At 47.8% G+C, this 20,984-nt stretch overlaps 1 protein-coding gene across 8 annotated transcripts in view; it reads right to left on the bottom strand.

Moving 5' to 3' along the window:
• Window positions 1-20,984, bottom strand: part of TCN2 (transcobalamin 2) — a 32,016-nt gene that overhangs the window by 6,063 nt on the left and 4,969 nt on the right. For 4 of the 8 annotated variants that reach the window (XM_089894723.1, XM_089894725.1, XM_089894726.1 and 1 more), the window contains exons 2-10: window positions 15,721-15,829; window positions 9,420-9,542; window positions 7,626-7,821; window positions 7,113-7,323; window positions 3,914-4,106; window positions 3,018-3,175; window positions 1,860-2,021; window positions 469-641; window positions 157-343 (exon numbers count right to left, since the gene is read on the bottom strand). In XM_089894723.1, the coding sequence (XP_089750849.1) occupies window positions 157-343; window positions 469-641; window positions 1,860-2,021; window positions 3,018-3,175; window positions 3,914-4,106; window positions 7,113-7,176 (937 nt within the window). In that variant the 5' untranslated portion in view covers window positions 7,177-7,323; window positions 7,626-7,821; window positions 9,420-9,542; window positions 15,721-15,829. Of the gene's footprint in view, window positions 1-156; window positions 344-468; window positions 642-1,859; window positions 2,022-3,017; window positions 3,176-3,913; window positions 4,107-7,112; window positions 7,324-7,625; window positions 7,822-9,419; window positions 9,543-11,336; window positions 12,312-15,720; window positions 15,830-20,984 lie in introns of those variants that run through there. The other 4 variants (XM_022550742.3, XM_089894724.1, XM_089894720.1 and 1 more) reach the window with 4 other exon arrangements.

The raw sequence follows: 20,984 nt of genomic DNA, 5'->3' as shown, positions 1-20,984 counted from the left end.
GCATCTGTGACTGCATTTTAGCTGCCCGTGTGTCCCATGCACACCTGCAAACCCCTGTTGACTCAGCAAATCAAGATGGAGCAAGTTCCCTTCCTGGGACAGGCAGACCTCATTGCAGATTGAAAAGAGCAGGGCTTCTATGAAAGGCCCGGCTACCTCTTGGTGCCTCACAGTCTGGAGAGATGAGATCCACATAGCTCTTCTGGTTCAGGATGGGCAGCAGCTGAGAAATCATGAGAGGGTTCTGGAAGGCCTTGTGCTGTAGGCTGGCCAACAGAGCAGCCTTGGCCTTGAGGCATGCTGTGCCCAGCTCCACCGTGGGCCTAAGGGAGGCCATCAGCAACTGGTGATGGAATGGCGAAGAGGAGGTGGGTCAGCCAGCGGGGAGAGGCCAGGTCTTCCAGCATCCCACCAGTCCACCTCCCACCAGCCACCAGGGTGGAGCCCAGCCCAGACTCTCCTTCCCACCTGCAGTGCCAGAGGGGTGCTGTAGACATTCCCAAAGTGGCCCTCTGGGGTCTGGGCCTTTAGGATCTTCTCTTGCACTCTCCTGAGGGCCACAGTGATCCGGTTTCTCTGATTGGGGTTGAGGTTGGATAGCTTCAGACAGGAGAAGGCCAAGCCCGCCATGGCCAGTGTGTCTGCAAGGGACAGAGCCAAGTGGGGTCAGCCCGGGCAGGACCTTGGGGCAATGGGCAGCCACAGGAGGGCTGGAGGTAGGGGGACAATATGGTCAGAGCAGCATTTCAGAAAGTTTCCACCAGCTAGGGGTACCAACAGCCTAGTCTTCCCAGTTTCCAGGATGGCAAACAGGGATGGGTGGTCACCGTATCCCTGTCTGCTGCCTGAGGGTTAGAGGTTGGGGAGAGAGACTGGAGGAGGGAGGGCCAAGAGGACTTTAGCCTACACACTTGTTCCCAAACCTGCCTGCACTTTAGAATCACCAGGGGAGTTTGTTTGATTTTTCTTTTTTTTCTGGCCGTGCTACACAGCTTGTGGGATCTTAGTTCTCCAACCAGGGCTCAAACCTGGGCCCTCGGCAGTGAAAGCACAGAGTCCCAACCACTGGACCGCCAGTGAATTCCTCACCAGGAGATTATTAAAGGAGCAGGTGCCTGGGTCTACCCCCAGGTGGTCTGGTTTATTAGGTCCAGGGAGCTGCTTGGGCCCTGGGGGGTTTTAAGCTCCCCACCCTGGGATGATTTAATGGGTCCACAGTGGGTTTTCTATAAGCCTCTGAGGCAGAACAAGCTCTCTGCTGGCAGGGGCCCTGCTGCCTTCTTCTCTCTGGGTACCTACCCTCCCCACCTCCAACCTACTCCATCCTACCCTGCCCTATGCGAGGCACACACACTCACAGAACACAGCCAGGCCTAGAAAAGACCTTGCAATCATGATGACAAGAAAGGGCACTGGAAACCCAAGGTCACACAGTGAGGAAGCAGATCCAGTATCCAGGCCTCAGGCCTCTCAGCTCATTTGATGAGAACATCATAGCTGTGTATCCAGAACTTTCTCCATGCTGGGCACCATGCTATGCCCTTTACATGTAAAGCATCTTTTACTGAGATGCTGCTGGGGTGTTATTTTACCAGAGAAGCTGAGCCAGAAAGGCCAGCTGATCTGTCCAGGGTGACCTACAGTAAGTATGTGATGGAGGATGGGGTCAGGAAGCCAGTCCAGCCCCAGCGCTGGCTCGCAGCCCTTGCACCACAACAAACCCTCACCATTGCGCTCCTAGTGGACTCGATAGGAGGGGTCCCAAGGAAAGGTGAGCATGGGACCAGGGGTGGAGGCCTTCATTTGGGGCCAGGGGCTGGAGGAGTGCCAGCCTGGCCTTCAGGGTCTGGCCCACTCACCCACAGGGAAGTGGCCCTGCTGGAGATGCTGTTCGTGTTCCACAGCATACAGGAGCTTGCCCACCACGCTGTCATGGACCCGCTTCTGGTGGACACACAGGGCCAGGATGCCCAGGCTGTACTGGTAGTAGCTGGTGTGAGGGTGGCCCTGGTGATTATGCCCTGGGAGGGAGAAAACCACGGGGTGGGGCTGTCATGCTGGGCTTGAGGGGTGACCTCTCTGTCCCCTCCCAGCAACCAGCACAGCCAGCACTGGACCCATTGCCTGTACTTCCCGACACCGTCCTTTGGGTCGTGGGATCCATCTTTCCTTCATTCCCTTGACTCATACTTGCTGAAACCCCACTAAGTGTCAGGCGCTGTGCTTGGAGGTATGAACAGTGATGACAGGCCAGGCACAGTGCAGCCAGGGCCTCCGGAAATAACACAACCCACGCTCACAAGATCGTGATTATAACTGAACTGTGGACCGAGGTCCACGTGGCCAAATAACAGAGGTCTTTGAGTAGCTGGGGAGTCAGGGAAGGATCCTCTGAGTCAGGGATGCTGGGGAGAAAGGGCGGGGGAGAGGTAAAGGTGGAGTAGGAGTGAGCTAGAAGGGGAAGGAAACCTTCCAGATAGAGGGAACATATGTCAAGACGCTGGTTTGTGAGCTGAGAGAAGGCCAGGGTGGCCGGAGCCCACGGAGGGGCGGGCGAGTGGGTGAGCCAGAGGGTGGGTGGGCAGGGCTGGGCCTGAGGGCTGTGAACACAGCAGGCAGCAGGCCCTGGAGGATTTAAGCAGCACTAACAAGATCAGATTTATATTTAAAGGCTCGCTCTGTGTGTGCCAGATTGAGGTAGGAGGCAGGAAAGTTAGTGGAGAGAGGTAAGGAGTGAGTAGTAGGGAGGCTGTGCAGCTGTCCCAGAGGGGGGTAATCAGGCCAGTCTTGGTGGGTGAGCAGCAGGGCTTGCCAACAGAGTGTATGTGGAATGCAGGAAAGGCTTGATCAAGAATGGCTACCGGGACAGGCCCAAGCCTCTAGCAGATATGGAGACAGGCAGAATGGAGGGCAGGAAAGAGGCCTGGGGAGAAAACCCAAAGTTCTGATGTAGACGTTTCACCAGACAATGTTGTCTGATGTGCCCTCCCCCGCCCCGGCAGACCTCGCCTCCTCACCAATGGCCCCCTTCTCGTCCTCCAGGAATCGCTTCAGCTGTGAGACCAGCCTGTCCCCCTTGCGGCCTCCAACAAACTCGCAGTTGGCCCGGAGAGCGAGCAGGTAGAGGGCCAGCTGGCCCATGGAGGGCTTGGCCTCGGAGTCACTGTTGTCATTGCTGGAGGCAGACATAGGACAACGCCAGTTAACAACACTTCAGTGAGAAACTGCCACCCTGGTAAGCCTGGCTTGGGGTGCCCCACCACCACCACTACGAAGCGGAAAAAATCCTAGCAGTTGGAACGTTTCCAAGACCTGCCAAAAGCAGATGTAGTCAGTTATGTAAGTTGTGTATGTCACGCTTATTTCATAAAGATGAGAAATTAAACTCAAGGATAAACTCTGAGGGCTCTTGCATCCAAATGACCTGTTTGCCCCACCATTTTGGTCACACTTCACCCATACACTCTCCCCTTTCTTTCCTCTCCCTGCCCTGCATCCACTTCTCAAGAGGGAGTCCAAGCAGGAGATGCTCCATGGTTGTCCTGACCCTTCACCTCTCATTCAGACTCCTGTGCTGGACCTCAGAACAGGCTTCCTCTTAATGCCCCCTGGAAAGGGAGCACGGATAGTCCAATACTGCTGTTGGGCTCAGTATGAAAGAGTGTGGCCATGGATTAGTAATGTCTGCCTCAGGTACCGAAGGGTACAGTAGCCGCCCAAGGGCCCTGGATTGGCATCTCCAGTCTAGTCGGACCAACCCCATTCCACAGATGGAGAAAGGCCCAGAGGAGATGAAACTTGCCCTAAGGTCTCCCAACAAAGCAGTGACAGGCCCAAACTGGAACACAGATCTCCTGTCTCTTAGGATGTGGAGCACACCATGGGGAAAAGAGGAGAGAGAGCATGGCCAGACCTCAGGAGGCTCTGCTGGTAGCTGAGCTTGAGGCTGTGCAGGTAGTGGGCCTCCTTGGCCCCAGCCTGCAGGCTGGAGAGGCGCAGGCCCACGTAGATACTGGGGTTCAGCTGCTCCGGGGAGAGCCGGTCCATCCAGGGCAAGAGGTGCTGGCCCAGCCTCTCCACCAGCGTGCTGTCCACCTCTGTTATTTCTTAGGAAAGAGAACAGGCCAAGTGAGGTCGCAGGGCCATGCCACCAGTGACACCTTACCAGGGTCTTCTCCAGGGAATAAACATCCCCACCTTACTGTCACCTGGCACACACCCTACTCGTATGCGGGAGTCCGACTGTAACGAGAGGCAGCGGTAACGGGAAAAGCCAGTATCCTGAAAGAGTGGCCGGAGTGGGCCAGGGAGAGCTGGTGGGCCCAGGGCAGAGGAAGCGGGTGCCAGGCAGCCACTCTGCCCATCAGGAGTGACAGAGAGACTGGATGCCGAGCGGCATGGGGTGCCGCAGGCACTGCACCCCACCTCCCTCAGTCCTCAGGCCAGCCCTGTGACATAGGTACTGTCATCATTGCATTGCACAAAAGAGGAAACAGAAGTCCAAAGTTGTGGGAGTGTTCCACCCATTTACAAAAACTTCAACTCACACTGGGAACAGGTTACAGAACCAGTTTTAAAACAGAAATAGAGTCACAGATGTAGAAAACAAACCTATGGTTACCAGGGGTGAAGGGGGGCGGATAAATTAGGAGACTGGGATTGACATATACACACTACTATATATAGAATAGATAAGTAATAAGGACCTACTGTATAGCACAGGGAACTCTACTCAATACTCTGTAATGACCTATATGGGGAAAGAATCTTCAAAAAACGTGGATATATATGTATAACTGATTCACTTTGCTGTATACCTGGAACTAACACAGCACTGTAAATCAACTATATTCCAATTAAAAAAAAACAAAAACACTGCAGCCTGCCCACTGGCTAACTGGGGCTGCCTGGTGAACTTCCTCTGGGCAGATCTCAGAATAACGCTTTTCCTGCCCCCTCAGTTTAGGTGAAAAGGACCTGAGATTGTGAGGTGAATTGTTAGAAAGCCATCATCCTTTGCGACCATTTATCTGTGTGCTTCGGGATTTACCCACGAGGGAAGCAGAAGCCCTTAGGGGTGTTTCCCAGCTCCAGCTGACTGGCGCTTTCCTCCCGCAGGGAGGGAACCTGAGCTGAGTAGGTGGCCTTGGAGCCACTTTAGACTTTTCCCCATTTACTGCCTCCCAGTTGCTGTGGGGCTCCAGCTGCTGGGCAGGTCACCCCCCCCAGGGGACGGAGCAAAGGAACTGGGGAGGGGGCTGTTTCTCTTTTCCTTTCTCTTTCTCAGTGCTTTTCTGTGTGCCTGCCCCCATTTCTGTAGGAATCTCTCTCTCTCTCTCTCTCTCTCTCTCTGGATCTATCTCATTCTCTCCATCTCTCAGCCTGTCTGTCTCCTTATCTCTCCCTCCACAGTTCTCTTTTCCTCTCCCTTTTCTTCAAACTGGAGAGGGAACCCTGCCCCCACCTTGGGCTCTGACCTCCAGTGGGTGAGTCAGCCCTGGGATTAGCAGGATAGGAAGAGGAGCTGGTGCTGTAAAGAGAGGTGGGTAAACACAGTTCAGCTTCCTTAGCAGGAAGGAGCTGCTAAGATTCACCCGCGGTAATAAAAGTGGGCCTGGGCGAGCTCCCTCCCCTCAGGGCCTCCAGCTCACAGGGCCACCCAGCTCTGCCAGCTGAGGACTGGCTTTGACAAGAGGAAGCACGGAAGCCCACCCTGTATGGGCACTAGTGCAGATCTGTGTCAGTTTCACAGCCACACAGGGCTTGAACCTGGTAAAGCAGGTGGTGGGATCCTTGCATCACACCAAGGAGGAAGGCAGGGGAGCATTCTTAGCCCATTTTACAAGTGAGTGAATGAGACTGGGAGTGACTAAATGGCCCAGCAGCAGTGGGCTGCACCCCCGAACCCAGTCCAGGGCTCTTTTGGGGTCAGGCCTATGGACTAACTGTTGAAAGGTTCATACCCGCTGAGGGTGCCAGGTCTCCCCTGGGGACTGCCTGGACAGGAACCAAGAGCCAAGGGCTGAGGGGTCTGGTGGCACTTGTGGAACACGCCGGGTGGGAGGCTCCTGGTGCCCAGGGAAGACCGTGACCTGGAGTTCTGAGAACTGAGTCCAGCAAAGCCCTGGAAAGCTGGGGCACCTTGGGCAGGTCATCTGGCCCCTTCAACACTTGACTGCTTCATGAGCCACCTGCACACGACTGAACCTGCCTCTCGGTTTCTGCAAGGGTCACAGGAGACCCTGCTGGTGTAGGCAGAGCGAAACGCTGTGGGCAGAGGACGACCAGGAATGAAGAGAGGCGGGCGGCCCACCTTCCCTTCCTGCCTCTGCTTCCCGTGGGGCTCCGGGGCACGAGCAGCCCTGAGCCTATGCGCTCCAACTCCCAGACAGGTCCCAAGAGTTCCCGAGATACTCCCAGGGGCACCGGAGCAGGCAGGCCCCTGTATGGAATGTAAAGCAAACGCCTTGCCACCACCGTGACCCGCCAGGGTATCCACACGCTAGCTTTCCCTCTGCCGGGGTGCCCGCCCCTCACTCCTTTCCTTGCCAGCTCCTTTTCCTCTTTCGGGTCTTAGTTCCTGCATCACTCCCTGGTCCTTGGAAATCCTTCCCACCCCTTCTCCCTGAATTGGCATTCCCCCACCCCCTCCAGGCCTTGGGCTTCCTTTGGCACTCATCACAGCCCCCAACACAGCACTGACTTGCCTCTTGACCACCATCCCCTTCACTAGAATGGAAGCTCTAGGAGGGAGGGGGGGAGACCTGTCTTGCTCTTTGTTCTTTCCCCAAAGCCTAACATGGTGCCTGGCACAGAGAAGGCTCAATCAATGTGTATTGAATGCATAAATGAACAAATGACTGAATTAATGGAAGTGATCTTGTCTGGCGGCGAGTCAGACATACAATTCATCTCAATACAATGTGCTACAACACTGAGGTCCAGCTAAGTCCAAACTGCTATGGGAGCCCAGAGGGGCAGCTAAGTCATCCCTGCCACACACACACATCTGAGCCCGTTTCTCCAGCTATATAATGAGGGGCTTGGACAAGATGGTCCTCTCTCCTAAGGACCCAGCAGGCAAGAGGCACGGAGTAGATCCAGGTACTCACCGCAGATCCGGGCGAGAGCTCCCAGGCCCCCAAGCAGGAAGAGGAGGGCCCCAAGGCACCCCATGCCAGGAGCAGGGGTAAGCAGCAGGCGGGGAGCAGGACAGATTCCTAGGGCTGGCCTGGCAGAGGCTCTCCTGACCACAGCAGTCACTGCTCCGGAAGAGGCAGCTTCCTGTCACTGATTAATCCCTCCACGCCCGGCGGCACGCTGCTACGTCACCAGAGAGAAAGGGGAAAAGGTCTGTAGCTGAGGGGAAAGGAAGGCCAAAGAACAGAGGAAGGAAGGGCAGGGCAGAGCAGGCCTTCCTGGAGGTCGGGGACAGGGGGAGGGGGAGGGCAAGCAGCGGTGGTGTGCGACATTGCGAAGCCAACCACATTCTGTCCCTGCTGCCCAAAGAGCCCTGGACCAGCGCAGGAGGTCTGACTTCTGATCTGCCCAAGTCTGTCAGACCACTCCTGTCCTGTATCCCCTTGGCTGTTCCAGCGGTGGACGGGCAGGGCTGGGGTGCCTACCTGGTACCCCTCCCAGAAGGAGCCCCTGAAAGTGTCCACCCTGGCCTGGGACAGGGAGCAGGACAGGGAGCTGCGACGGTCACATGAGCAGCGGCTGGAGTCAGCTGTTCTCTGCCGGGGGTGGGGGTGTGTGGAGTGCAGCCGAACCGGACCAGACAGGCCAGTTTTCTCAGCCGACCAGAAAGCTGGGAGCCTCCTGGAGACAAAACAAAGCCATTTAACGAACAAGACTTAATCATCTGAGACACAAAGCCATGGTTAGCAGGGCCACTTGTCAGGACTAGGAAAGTAACCTAAAAAAACTCTCTTCAAGGAGGAGAGAGAACAGAGGATTCCCCACCTGCCTAGGCCCACAGGAGGATCTATGTCCAAGAGTTAGCTCTGGAGGTGCTGTGTTACCTTGGCCAGGTGACTTAACCTCTCTGAGCTTGAAAGAGTTTCTCCTGTGTGAGCTGAAAGGGTTGGAGAAGATCATTCTAATTAAGCTCCCTTCCAGCTCAACTTGTGAAGATGTTATGACCTTAAAACATCTCTAATCACTTCTAAATAAAATTTTTATTGAAATAATTTTATGGCAAATTGCCACAGTTCAGTCTTTCAAGATAATCCAGTTTTGTGCCTGACTCATCACAAGCCAATAAATACAGACATAAATAAATAGAGACTGCATCTGTTTACGGAAGTACCTTATAAATATAAAATTAGATCGTCTAGTGCAAGGAGGCTGGGCATGGCCCATCAGGGTGAAGTTCCAGGGAAGGAGGGATGCCAGCTAGAGGCCCAACTTCTGCAGATGCTTGGGTTCAGACTTCCACGGGGGCCTTGGAAATTTGTGGGCAATGGAGCTGCCTTGGTTTGGGATGGGACTGCCCCGCTCCCCAACCCTCTGCCTGTGGCCAGTGGCAATGATTCTGTTTCCTGCCATCTCCAGGACAGCAGCCTCTGGTGAGAAGCAGCTTCCTTGGGAGAGTCACCTCTGATCCCTGAGGACTCGAATGTACCACAGTGACCAGTGGGGACGAGGTGCATTTCCATAGCTATCAGAAACAGAGTGACTGATTGGGGGTGGAACTGGACTGTTTCAGGTAATGCAGTCAGGGGAAGTGAAAAAGAAAAATGACTAAATCATTTGGTTCAGGACTTCTGTTTGGGGGTCTATAGCTGAGAAAGTAAAGATTAGCTTGGAATGAGCAGGTAAAAGTTTGCCTGTCCAGACAGGCACGGACAAAGCCAGCTGCAATATAAAAAGGAAACATTATTTCTCCCAAGGTCACGTTACAACAACTGTAAAGTGTCCCGATAACCATGCTGTATGAGTGACTATTACTTGTACTTTTTTACCGGGATTTCTTTTTTCCCCTACAATCACAAACTATCAGGAATTTGCTGTCTGAAATTATGTTAGTAAGAAAGAAACAACCCCAGAGGCGCCAAGTCACTTTGACACAGAGAAGTTGCCCCAGTATGGAATTCCTGGACTCAACGTTCCATGCCTGTCTCAACTTTGTAGTTTCCACTTAGACAGGATACTTTGCTGTCCAAACCTGAAGCTGACACTTCTCACACAGCCCTGTGCTATGTTGAGTCTATCAAAATACTGCTTGGTTGGGACTTCCCTGGCAGTCCAGTGGTTAAGACTCCACATTTCCACTGCAGGGGGCACAGTTTCAATCCCTGGTCAGGGAACTAAGATCCCACATGCTACGTGGCACGGCCAAAAAAAAAAAAAAAAGCACTGCTTGGTTTACATTTCACCTAACCTAACCCCACTCTTCACCCAAATCCTGTAATCACCTTGCCCTCTGTGTAGTCAGATGCCCTCAGTTCCTCCCCCTCATTGCAGTGGATCAACTGAGCTGACTGTCAGACTAAAGGTTTGTTCTTGGTGGTCTCAGGACGACTGGACTAGGATACAGCCTAAGAAAGAATCCAACAGGAAAAAAATTAAATTTTATGCATGAACAAGGATATATTGTACAATACAGGGAATATAGCCAATATTTTATAAGAACTATAAATGGAGTATAACCTTGAAAAATTTTGAACCCCTATGTTGTACACCTGAAACTTATATAACATTGTACATCAAGCATACTTCAATTTTTTAAAAAAAAAAGGTGAAGTGAAAAAAAATTGTATGTGTGAAGGTGGCATGAGAAGAATATAATAAATACATGGCTGTATCGTTACATATGGAATATCCATTTTCTTAATTAAAAATGTAAATATATTAAAATCTTAGAGTCCATTTAATGTAGAAAGATGTTCATAATTAATCTTAAATTTTAAAAATTATATAAGTAAGATATGTGGATTGCATGAAAAATCAGAAAATGTGTTAAGGGAGAAGAAGGAGGTAGAGGAAGAAGAGGGAAAGAAAAACCAGAAAATCACTGATAGTCCCATAACCCAGAGGATTGTTCTCAAAGTGTGGTCTGTGGATCCCTGGAGGCCTCCAAGACCCTTTTAGGGGGTCTGTGAGTTCAAAATTACTTTAGAAAATACTAAGACATTATCTGTCTTGTTTGCTTTTTGGGTATTTGCACTCATGGTGTAAAGCAGTGGCATCTAAAACTGCTAGTATCTTAGCAGGAATCAAGGCAGTGACACCAAACTGTACTAGTAGTCACTGTATTCTTTACCCCCGTGCACTCCAGGGTGGGGAAAAGCTGGTTTCACTTAAGAATGTCCTTGATAAGGCAAAAAAAAAAATTATTAAATCTCAACAGCAACACCAAAAAAGGGGTCATCCCACAGACCTGGACTCTAGTTTTGCCTCTGTGACCTTTGGCAAGAGACACCCTTTCTAAGCCTGTTTCTTGTAAAATGGGCGTGTGGCACTGTGCTCACAGGTTTCTCATGAGGATCAAATGAGAACGCTTATAAAATGCTTACCACCGGTGCCTAGTGTGGGGTTCGAGCTCATAACACTTTCAGCTCTCATCAATAACTATCCGTCAAAATCCAGGAAAGAATGTTACAGGTAACAGTCAGTGTCCACTTAGCAAGTTTCCAAATTCTAAGGATCTGGATTCCAGCTAAGTAAGAGAAAACAGCCTTGCATGTAACACAAGACTGTTGGACCATCTTAAGCCATGCAACTGAAGAGGTTCAGCTCCAGCCTCCCCCAAACATGCCATGGCATATGGATTCTTTTGAGCTAAAGGAAATCAAGACCCTGTGGGCTCAAGAGAAACATCTGTCCCTCCCTTAACTACCTGGAAGCACTTACATTGGAAGTCTCTCCCAAAATGAGAATTATTACCAGAGATGAATCTTATCTGAGTGACCCATCTGTGTGGCAGGGCAAATATCTAATTACCAAATGTTTGCTCTTTTGCTTCTTGTTCCTGTGAATTGCCCTCCTTCCTGTTGAAGCCCCAGGTCCCTATCCCATTCCTTAGCTCAGGATGGCATAAATACCTCATTTTACCTTTCTATCTTTGAACCTCTCATGTATGTGGGGTTCTCGTACTTACAAAATTAAATTTGATTTTCTGTTACTCTGTCTCATGTCAATTTGATCATCAGACCAGCCAAAAGAACCTCTGAAGGGTCCCAACATAAGGCTGGGAAATATCAAATGATGCTGTGGCAGGATTGGAGTAATCCTGTCCGACAGTCTTCCCCTCTTTCCCCTGCATTCCCCCTCCCTCTTCAAAGGCTAGCGGTCTTGACAGGACCTCAGGAGGGGACACACTGGATTCCTACTTGCAGGTCCCAGGAGAGCTGCTCAGACAGATCCTTGGAACTGTTCTGAATTTACAGGCGACTCTTGCAGAGGTCTGGGTCCAGCTTCAGAGTAAATATAGGGCTCATCTTCCTTTCCTTTGGCCACTTATCCAGCCAAGGAGAGTATTCCAGGCAGAGGGAACAGCATGTGTAAAGGCTGGAGGTAGCCGAGGAAAGAGGATCGGCAGGGAAACAGTGGAAGAGGCAATGCCTCCAGGTCCTGGTGATCAGAAATGGCAGAGCTAGGGACTTCCCTGGCGGTCCAGTGGTTAGGACTCCGTGCTTCCACTGCAGGAGGCGAGGGTTCGATTCCCAGTCGCGGGAACTAAGATTCCGTATGCTGCACGGTGCAGCCAGCAATGGCTGAGCTAGAAGGACACCTGGCATCTGACCAACTGAGCTCAGATGCAGAATATGCCCTTTACTTCTGTGTGGACTTGGGCGTGTTAATTTCTCAGCCTCCATTTTTTTAATCTCTAAAGGGGTCATAACAATACCCACATGTGGGAGAGTTTTCATGAAGATTCAAGTAGGTCAAGAAACTGGCCCGCAGTCTGTGTTCATGAAACAGATTCTGACTCAAGATATAAAAACTGAGTGGCCCCTGTACCAATGGACATACATCTTTTTCAATTAGCCCTCAGAACAGCTCCATCATCCACCAGTTTGTTAATGAAGAAACTGAGGCTCTGAGGAGACAACTGACTGAGGTCATGGCAAGCAGTAGCCAAGGGACCTTCCTCTGCTGTTGCTCCTGCCTTTCTGGGAGCGCTTCCATTCCCACTGTTAAGACCTTCAATAATAATGAAGACTGTGGGCTTCCCTGGTGGTGCAGTGGTTGAGAGTCTGCCTGCCGATGCAGGGGACACGGGTTCGTGCCCCGGTCCGGGAAGATCCCACATGCCGCGGAGCGTCTAGGCCCGTGAGCCATGGCCGCTGAGCCTGTGTGTCCGGTGCCTGTGCTCTCAACGGGAGAGGCCACAACAGTGAGGGGCCCGCATACCGCAAAAAAAAAAAAAAGATGGTTATCCAAAGAACCCTTAAAACTCAACAATAAGAAAACAAACAACCCAATTTAAAAATAGACCAAAGACCTGAACAGACATCTCACCAGAGATGATATATAGATGGCAAATAAGCATATGAAAAGATGCTCCATTTCATATGTCACCAGGTAACTGCAAATTAAAACAACAATGATACCACTATATACCTATTAGAATAGCTCAAATCCAAAACACTGACATCACCAAATGTTGGCAAGGATGTGGAACAACAGGAATTGTCACTCACTGCTGGTGGGAATGCAACATGGTACAGCCACTTTGGAAGACAGTTGGCAGTTACTTACAAAGCAAAACATAGTTTCACTATCAGATTCCACAATCGTGCTCCTAGCTGTTTACCCAACAGATATGAATACTTATGTCCACACAAAAATCTGCATGTGAGAGTTTATAACAACTTCATACATAATTGCCAAAAACTGTAAGCAACCAAGGTGTCTTTCCATAGGTGAATGGATAAACATATTCTGGTACATATATACTATGAAATATTATATAACTGAAAATAGCAATTAAAAGAAATGAGCTATTGGACTTCCTTGGCTGTCCAGTGGTTAAGACTCCACACTTCCAATGCAGGGGACGCACAGGTTTGATCCCTGGTCAGGGAACTAAGATCCCACATGCTGAGTGGCACAGCCAAAAAAAATTAAAAAGTAAAATAAATGAGCTATTAAGCCACAAAAAGACAGGGGTGAAACTTAAATTCATATTGCCGAGGGAAGAAAGGGGCAAGACTGAAAGGTCTCCAATTATTCCTATTACACAGCATTGTGGAAAAGGCAAAACTATGGTAAATAGTAAGAAGATCAGTAGTTGCCAGAGGCTGGGGGGAAAGAGTAGGGGAACGGAGGGTTGAATAGGTGAAGCAAGTATGGCAAAACTGTATGCGAGTATAATGGTGGATATATAATACTACATATTTGTCAAAACCTATAGAACTTTACAGCACACACAGTGAACCTAACGCATGCAAATTAAAAATATATTATTCAGGAGACGACGGGATCCCAGGATAGAATGCAGAATGTGACAAACAATCTAATTGTATTACAAATGTATGAAGCAACCTCACCAAAAGAGTGGGGGAGGACTTCCCCGGTGGTACAGTGGTTAAGAATCCGCCTGCCAATGCAGGGGACACGGGTTCGAGCCCTGGTCCGGGAAGATCCCACATGCTGTGGAGCAACTAAGCCCGTGCGCTACAACTACTGAGCCTGTGCTCTAGAGCCCACGAGCCACAACTACTGATGGCCGCACGCCTAGAGCCCATGCTCTGCAACAAGAGAAGCCACCGCGATGAGAAGCCCGCACACCGCAACAGAGTAGCCCCCACTCACCGCAACTAGAGAAAAACCCGCACACAGCAAAGAAGACCCAACACAGCCAAAAATAAATAAATTTGTTAAAAAAAAAAAAAAAAGAGTGCTGGCCTAAGAAACTGTGATGATGAGTCGGGTCTGTAGAATAAAGGCAAGAAGATCTGCACATAAGCACTATATCATGAGGGTGAGAGCTAATAATTCTGATGCTAGCAGACATGAGTATTGGAATTGAACAATTAAGCAAATGGATGGCAGGTTACAGAAGTCAGGTTTCTCACTGTTGGAGTCGGGGTTTACAGACATGCAAGGGGAGGAGGCTAGAATGATCTGTGTGGTGACGGTAGTGGTGGAGACATCAGCATGAATTCATGTTTAGCTAAATACAGACAAAGATGGTTACATCCAGAAATAGTTATAGGTATGTGTGTACACAACAGAACAGTATACACAAACATACTTTTTGCTGTCAGCTGAGAGGGTCTAGAAGCAAAGACAGCACAGTAGCAATAAGATTACTGAGTGCCCAGATTTTGATTTATAATGACCATTCTCCAATAAAAGGAACCAGGTTCCCCTAATATGACTGATACTAGGACTGGGACAAGAAATATGCAAGATGAGCCTGGAGCATCTTATAGGTCCAGAAGGTAAGGAAGTACACACATGCACACATGCACCCACACTGATCATGTCAAAGGGATACAGGAGCAAACTGAAGGGGGGCCCCTACTGGCCAAAGCTGGAATAATTTGAGCAACAAAAGTGATATTAGACTATAACCCAAAGTAAAAAATAAATATCCATGCTTACATACTGATATAAATAAATGATTCAACAAATAAATAAACACTGACATACACTGAATGTTTGTGTCCCCCCAAATTCATGTGTTGAAACCTAATCCCCATGCCATGTTTTCTGGAGGTGGGGCCTTTGGGAGGTAATTAGGAGCCATCATGCATGGGATTAGACTCCTTATAAAAGATACCCCAGTAGATAACTAACAAGGACCTACTGTATAGCACAGGGAACTACTTAATATCTTGTAATAACCTATAATGGAAGAGAATGTTAAAAAAAAGAATATATATATATAAATATATCTATATAAATAAAATAACTGAATCACTTTATTATACACCTGAAACTAACACACTGTAAAACAACCATATTTCAATAAAATTTTTTTAAAAAGAGAGACCCCGGAGAGAGCCCTCACTCCTTCAGCCATGTGAAGACACAGTGAAAATTTGGCTGTCTATGAACCAGAAAGCAAGCCCTCACCAGACACCCAATCTGTCGGCACCTTGGTAGTGGACTTTCCAGCCTCCAGAATTGTGAGAAACAAATTTCTGTTCTTTGCAAGCTACTTATGGTATGGTATTTTGTTATAGCAAGTCTATGGTATTTTGTTATAGCAGCCCAGACAGACTAGGACAAATGGATAAGAGACAAATCTCTCATGCAGAAAAATTCCCAATAATGTATGTAGATACTCTGCCTTCAAGGAGGGGGAGCATAACTCCCCACTCCCTAAGTGTGGGCTGTGCAGAGTGACTTCCTTCCAAAAAATACAGTACGGAAAGTGGGTGGGAGGAAGAGCATCTTTACAATCGAGAAGCCCAACAAGCAATTCATCAACCAAATGACCAAAGCCAAGGTGAACAATCATGTTGACAGCGTACACCCTTGATAGGATGTGATGAAAATGGCACTTCGCCTCTGTGGTCTTCTTCCTCCAACCCACAGTTTTTTAAAAATTTATTTATTATTTATTTTATTTATTTATTTTGGCTATGCTGGGTCTTAGTTGCAGCATGCATCTAGGATCTAGTTCTCCAACAAGGGACCCAACCTGGGCCCCCTGTATTGGGAGCGCGGAGTCTTACCCACTGGACCACCAGGGAAGTCCCTCCAACCCCCAGTTTAACCATGAGTAAAAAAACAAATTCCAAACATCCTGCAAAATACCTGACCAGGACTCCTCAAAACTGTCAAGGTCATCACAAATAAGGAAGGTCTGAGAAACTGTCACAGCCAAGAGGAGCCTAAGGAGACATGACAAATGTAACGTGGTGTCCTGGAACAGAAAAAAAAAAAGATATTAGGTTTAAAACTAAGGAAATCTGAATAATGTATATTAATAATAAAGTATCAATACTGGTTCATTAATTGTAACAAATGTACCATACTAATGTTAGATGTTAATAATAAGAAAAACTGACTGTGGGATATATGGGAATTCTCTGCACTACCTACGCAATTTTTATGTAAAGCTAAAGCTGTTCTAAAAAATAAAGTCCTGGCGACTTTCCTGGCAGTTCAGTGGTTAAGACTCCACGCTTCCAATGCAGGGGGTGTGGGTTCGATTCCTTGTCGGGGAACTAAGATCCCACATGCTGTGTGGTGTGGCAGGGGGGAAAAATTAAAAATAAAATCTATCTATCTATCTATCTATTTATTTATTTATTTATTTGGCTGCATTGGGTCTTAGTTGTGGCTCGCAGGCTTCTCTCTAGTTGTGGCACGTGGGCTCAGTAATTGTGGCACGTGGGCTTAGTTGCCCCGTGGCATGTGGGATCTTAGTTCCCCAACCAGGGATCGAAGCCACGTCCCCTGCATTGGAAGGCAGATTCTTAAGCACTGGACCACCAGGGAAGTCCCCAAAATAAGGTCTACTTCTTTTAAAAAAAAAGGAGGAGTCCTTAAAATCATCATCTCATCATTTCTGTGGACTTTGAAGGTATTTTGCTGGTGTCCTTAAATAAATACTCCTATGTTCTGGAGGGTCTATTGATTTTAAGTGTAAGTTAAAAATTTTGGATAATCATTTAAAGAACAGAAACAGTATGTAAACTAGTAGAAGGACAAACAGAATTATTGTGGGGAGAATTTAATCTAAAAGAAAACAGAAAGGAGGGGGAGAAAAAAGAAACCCAGAAAAACTGAATAGGTAGAACAAAAATAAGACAGAAGACAGAAACCCAAATATATCAGCCATCACAATCCATGTAAATGGATTAAACTAAACAGTTCAAGGGTGAAGACTATCAGGTTGGTTTTTAAAATACCCAGCTATATTCTGTTTTCAAGAGAAATTCCTATAACATAAAAATGCAAAAAGATTAAAAGTGAAAGGTTAGAAAAAGATATACCAGAAAAATACCAACCAAAATAAAGCTGGCTTAGCTATATTATTATCAGACCAAATAGCCTTAGGCAAAAAGCATTAATAGAGACAAAGAGCATATATCAGATTGTATTTTGCAAAGATGGCTGCAACAATACCCCATCCCACTGTGGTCTTCTATAATTTTGTCATTCATTCACAAAGTCTAAGTCCTCTCCCTTTGAATCTGGGCAGATTTGTGACCTGCTTGTAAGTTGCAGAATATACAAGAAGTGATAATATATGACTTCAAGTCAGAAAAGATAATGCACTGCCACCTTGCTCTTGGCAACACTTGAGAGCTGTTGTGTAAACATTCCAACCACCCTGAGGCTGCTATCCTGGGTGGAAGCCTAAATTGGCCCAGGAAAATAATCCACATGATTACCTGAAGAAGCCCTGTGATTACCTGAAGAGACAGAAGCATGTCCAGCCAGCCCCCAGCTTCTCCAGCCCTCAGACTATTCCAGCTTTCATGATTTCAACTGCCTAAGACTTATAGACAGAAACAGTCAACTGACCCCATCCCCAATTTCTATTTATTTATTTTTTTATGGCTGTGCCACACAGGGATCTTAGTTCCCTGACCAGGGATTGAACCTGTGCCCCCTGCAGTGGAAGCACAGAGTCCTAACCATTGGACTGCCAGGGAATTCCCCCATGCCGAATTTTTTTTTTTTTTGCGGTACACGGGCCTCTCACTGTTGTGGCTCACGGGCCCAGGCGCTCTGCACCATGTGGGATCTTCCCAGACCGGGGCACGAACCCGTGTACCCTGCATCGGCAGGCGGACTCTCAACCACTGCGCCACCAGGGAAGCCCTAGAATTATGTTTTATTCAGCAGACTTTCTGAGAACTTAAGCCCAGGATACAGCCTCTCAGATAACTCTAAGGGACTGTTCTGAAGAGGTAAGGGAGGAGCCAGGATACATAGAGGAGTTTTTGCAAAAAAATAAACAAAAAACACACAAAGAAACAACAAACAAACGAAAAACAACAAAAAGCCCAGGTAGCTGGAACATCAAAAGATTGCTGTTAATTAAAGAGAAAACAGACATCTCAAGTTAATGAATTTAGTGCTTTTCTATGTATGGGAAGATGCAAGAGTCTGGGCTCATTGAAATCATTCCTTTGATATGCACCTTAGCTATCTAGGGCTAGTATCCTGTTTTTCTCCATCTGAATCCCTTCAGGGTGTAATAGGGAATTCTATTACAAGTTAATCACTAAAGGGATGTTGCCTATAAGCTTGAATTATAATGACCCACCTCTGGGACCCCTGCCTCCCAGGTGATGAGCACTAAGCTAAACTCCCTTTGTTTAGCTCACATCCTGACCATGCCCACCTGTGAATGACTACAGGAAGGAGGAAACTAACACATCTCCTCCTGAGGCTGACCGGAACCAGGAAATGTTTGACTTTACTCCCTCTCCTTTTAGTATAAATGAAGCCTGAATTCTAACTCAGGCAAGATGGTTCTTTGTGACATGAGTCCACCATCTTCTCGGTCTGCTGGCTTTCTGAATAAAGTCGCTATTCCTTGCCCCAACAACTCATCTCTCAATTTATTGGCCTGTCGTGCAGTGAGTAGTATGAGCTTGGACTTTGTAGCAAGGATGCCCAGTAAGGCTGCTGCAGTGGCTGATGGCCTGATGGCAGGAACATCCTTTTTTATTTACTGATACAGCAGGTGACTTTTTTTTGTCCACAGAGAGTTGAAAAATAGGCAAAACTAAGGTATGATGTGGGAATTTGATTAGTGAGTGATTCTCTTTGAGGGATAGGAACTGGAAGGGGGCACTGCAGGGAGGGCTCCTGGGTGCTGGTCATGTTCTGTTTCCTGAGCTGGGTACTGCTTATATGGGTGTATTTGGTTTGTGAAAAATCAAGCTATAAATCTATGACTGGTTGTGTTAGTCCTGGTCCTCCAAGAGCAGATGCCAAGATGGTATTAGATGTGCATAGGATTGATCGGGGAAAATTCTGTGAGTATAAAGGGAAACGGAACCAGAGGAAGCCAGTGGACCTGTCAGACTATGGTGCAGGTCTGACCCCTGTGAAGGAGAGAGGGAAGGAAGGAAATAGGTAAGGGAGGTCTGAGACTGCTGTAGAGATATTTTTTTTTAATAGATCTTTACTGGAGTATAATTGCTTCACAATACTGTGTTACTTTCTGTTGTACAACAAAGTGAATCAGCCATATGCATACATATATCCCCACATCCCCTCCCTCTTGAGCCTCCCTCACACCCTCCCTATCCCAGCTCTCTAGGTCATCGCAAATCACCAAGCCGATCTCCCTGTGCTATGTTGCTGCTTCCCACTAGCTATTTTACATTCGGTAGTGTATATATGTCGATGCTACTCTCACTTCACCCCAGCTTCGCCCTCCCACCCCATGTCCTCAAGTTCATTCTCTATGTCTACCTCTTTATTCCTGCCCTGCAAATAGGTTCATCAGTACCATTTTTTTTGTTTTTGTTTTTAGATTCCACATATATGCGTTAGCATACGGTGTTTGTTTTTCTCTTTCTGACTTACTTCACTCTGTATGACAGACTCTAGGTCCATCCACCTCACTACAAATAACTCAATTTTGTTTCTTTTTATGGCGAGTAATATTCCACTGTATATATGTGCCACATCTTCTTTATCCATTCATCTGTTGATGGACATTTAGGTTGGTTCCATGTCCTGGTTATTGTAAATAGTGCTGCAATGAACATTGTGGTACGTGTCTTTTTGTTTTTTGAATTTTTGAATTTATTTTTTATACAGAAGGTTCTTATTAATTACCTATTTTATACATATTAGTGTATATATGTCAATCTCCCAATTCATCACACCACCACCACCACCCCTGCCACTTCCCCCCTTGGTGTCCATACGTTTGTTCTCGACATCTGTGTCTCTATTTCTGCCCTGCAAACAGGTTCATCTGTACCATTTTTCTAGGTTCCACATATATGCGTTAATGTACGATATTTGTTTTTCTATTTCTGACTTGCTTCACTGTATGACAGTCTCTAGATCCATCCACATCTCTACAAATGACCCAATTTCGTTCCTTTTTATGGCTGAGTAATATTCCATTGTATATATGTACCACATCTTCTTTATCCATTTGTCTGTTGATGGGCATTTAGGTTGCTTCCATGTCCTGGCTATTGTAAATAGTGCTGCAATGAACATTGGGGTGCATGTGTCTTTTTGTTGTTGTTGTTGTGGTACGCGGGCCTCAGTGTTGTGGCCTCTCCCGCTGTGGAGCACAGGCTCCAGACGCGCAGGCTCAGCGGCCATGGCTCACAGGCCCAGCCTCTCCGCGTCATGTGGGCTCTTCCCAGACCGGGGCACGAACTCCTGTCCCCTGCATCGGCAGGTGGACTCTCAACCACTGCGCCACCAGGGAAGCCCACATGTGTCTTTTTGAATTATGGTTTTCTCTGGGTATATGCCCAGTAGTGGGATTGCTGGGTCATATGGTAGTTCTATTTTTAGTTTTTTAAGGAAACTCCATACTGTTCTCCACAGTGGCTGTATCAATTTACATTCCCACCAACAGTGCAGGAGGGTTCCCTTTTCACCACACCCTTTCCGGCATTTATTGTTTCTAGATTTTTTTTGTTTTTGAATTTTATTGTATTTATTTTTTATATAGCAGGTTCTTATTAGTTATGTTTCTAGGTTTTTTGATAATGGCCATTCTGAACGGTGTAAGGTGATACCTCATTGTAGTTTTGATTTGCATTTCTCTAATAATTAATGCTGTAGAGATTTAAGAAACTTTCATCAAGGCCTACGGCAAGCCCTGGGATCAAAGTTACTGTAGTGGGGCTTCCCTGGCAGCTCAGTGGTTAAGAATCTGCCTGCCAATGCAGAGGACATGCGTTCGAGCCCTGGTCTGGGAAGATCCCACATGCCGCGGAGCAACTAAGCCCGTGCACCACACTACTGAGCCTGCGGTCTAGAGCCTGCGAGCCACAACTACTGAAGCCTACGTGCCTAGAGCCCGTGCGCTGCAACAAGAGAAGCCACCCAATGAGAAGCCTGCACACCACAACGAA

Source organism: Delphinapterus leucas, chromosome 14 (assembly GCF_059928025.1).
Source record: "Delphinapterus leucas isolate spDelLeu-1000000601 "Yukka" chromosome 14, BTC_Dleu_Yukka2, whole genome shotgun sequence".
Taxonomy (NCBI): Eukaryota; Metazoa; Chordata; class Mammalia; order Artiodactyla; family Monodontidae; genus Delphinapterus; species Delphinapterus leucas.
This window is presented reverse-complemented; position numbering and strand designations above follow the sequence as displayed.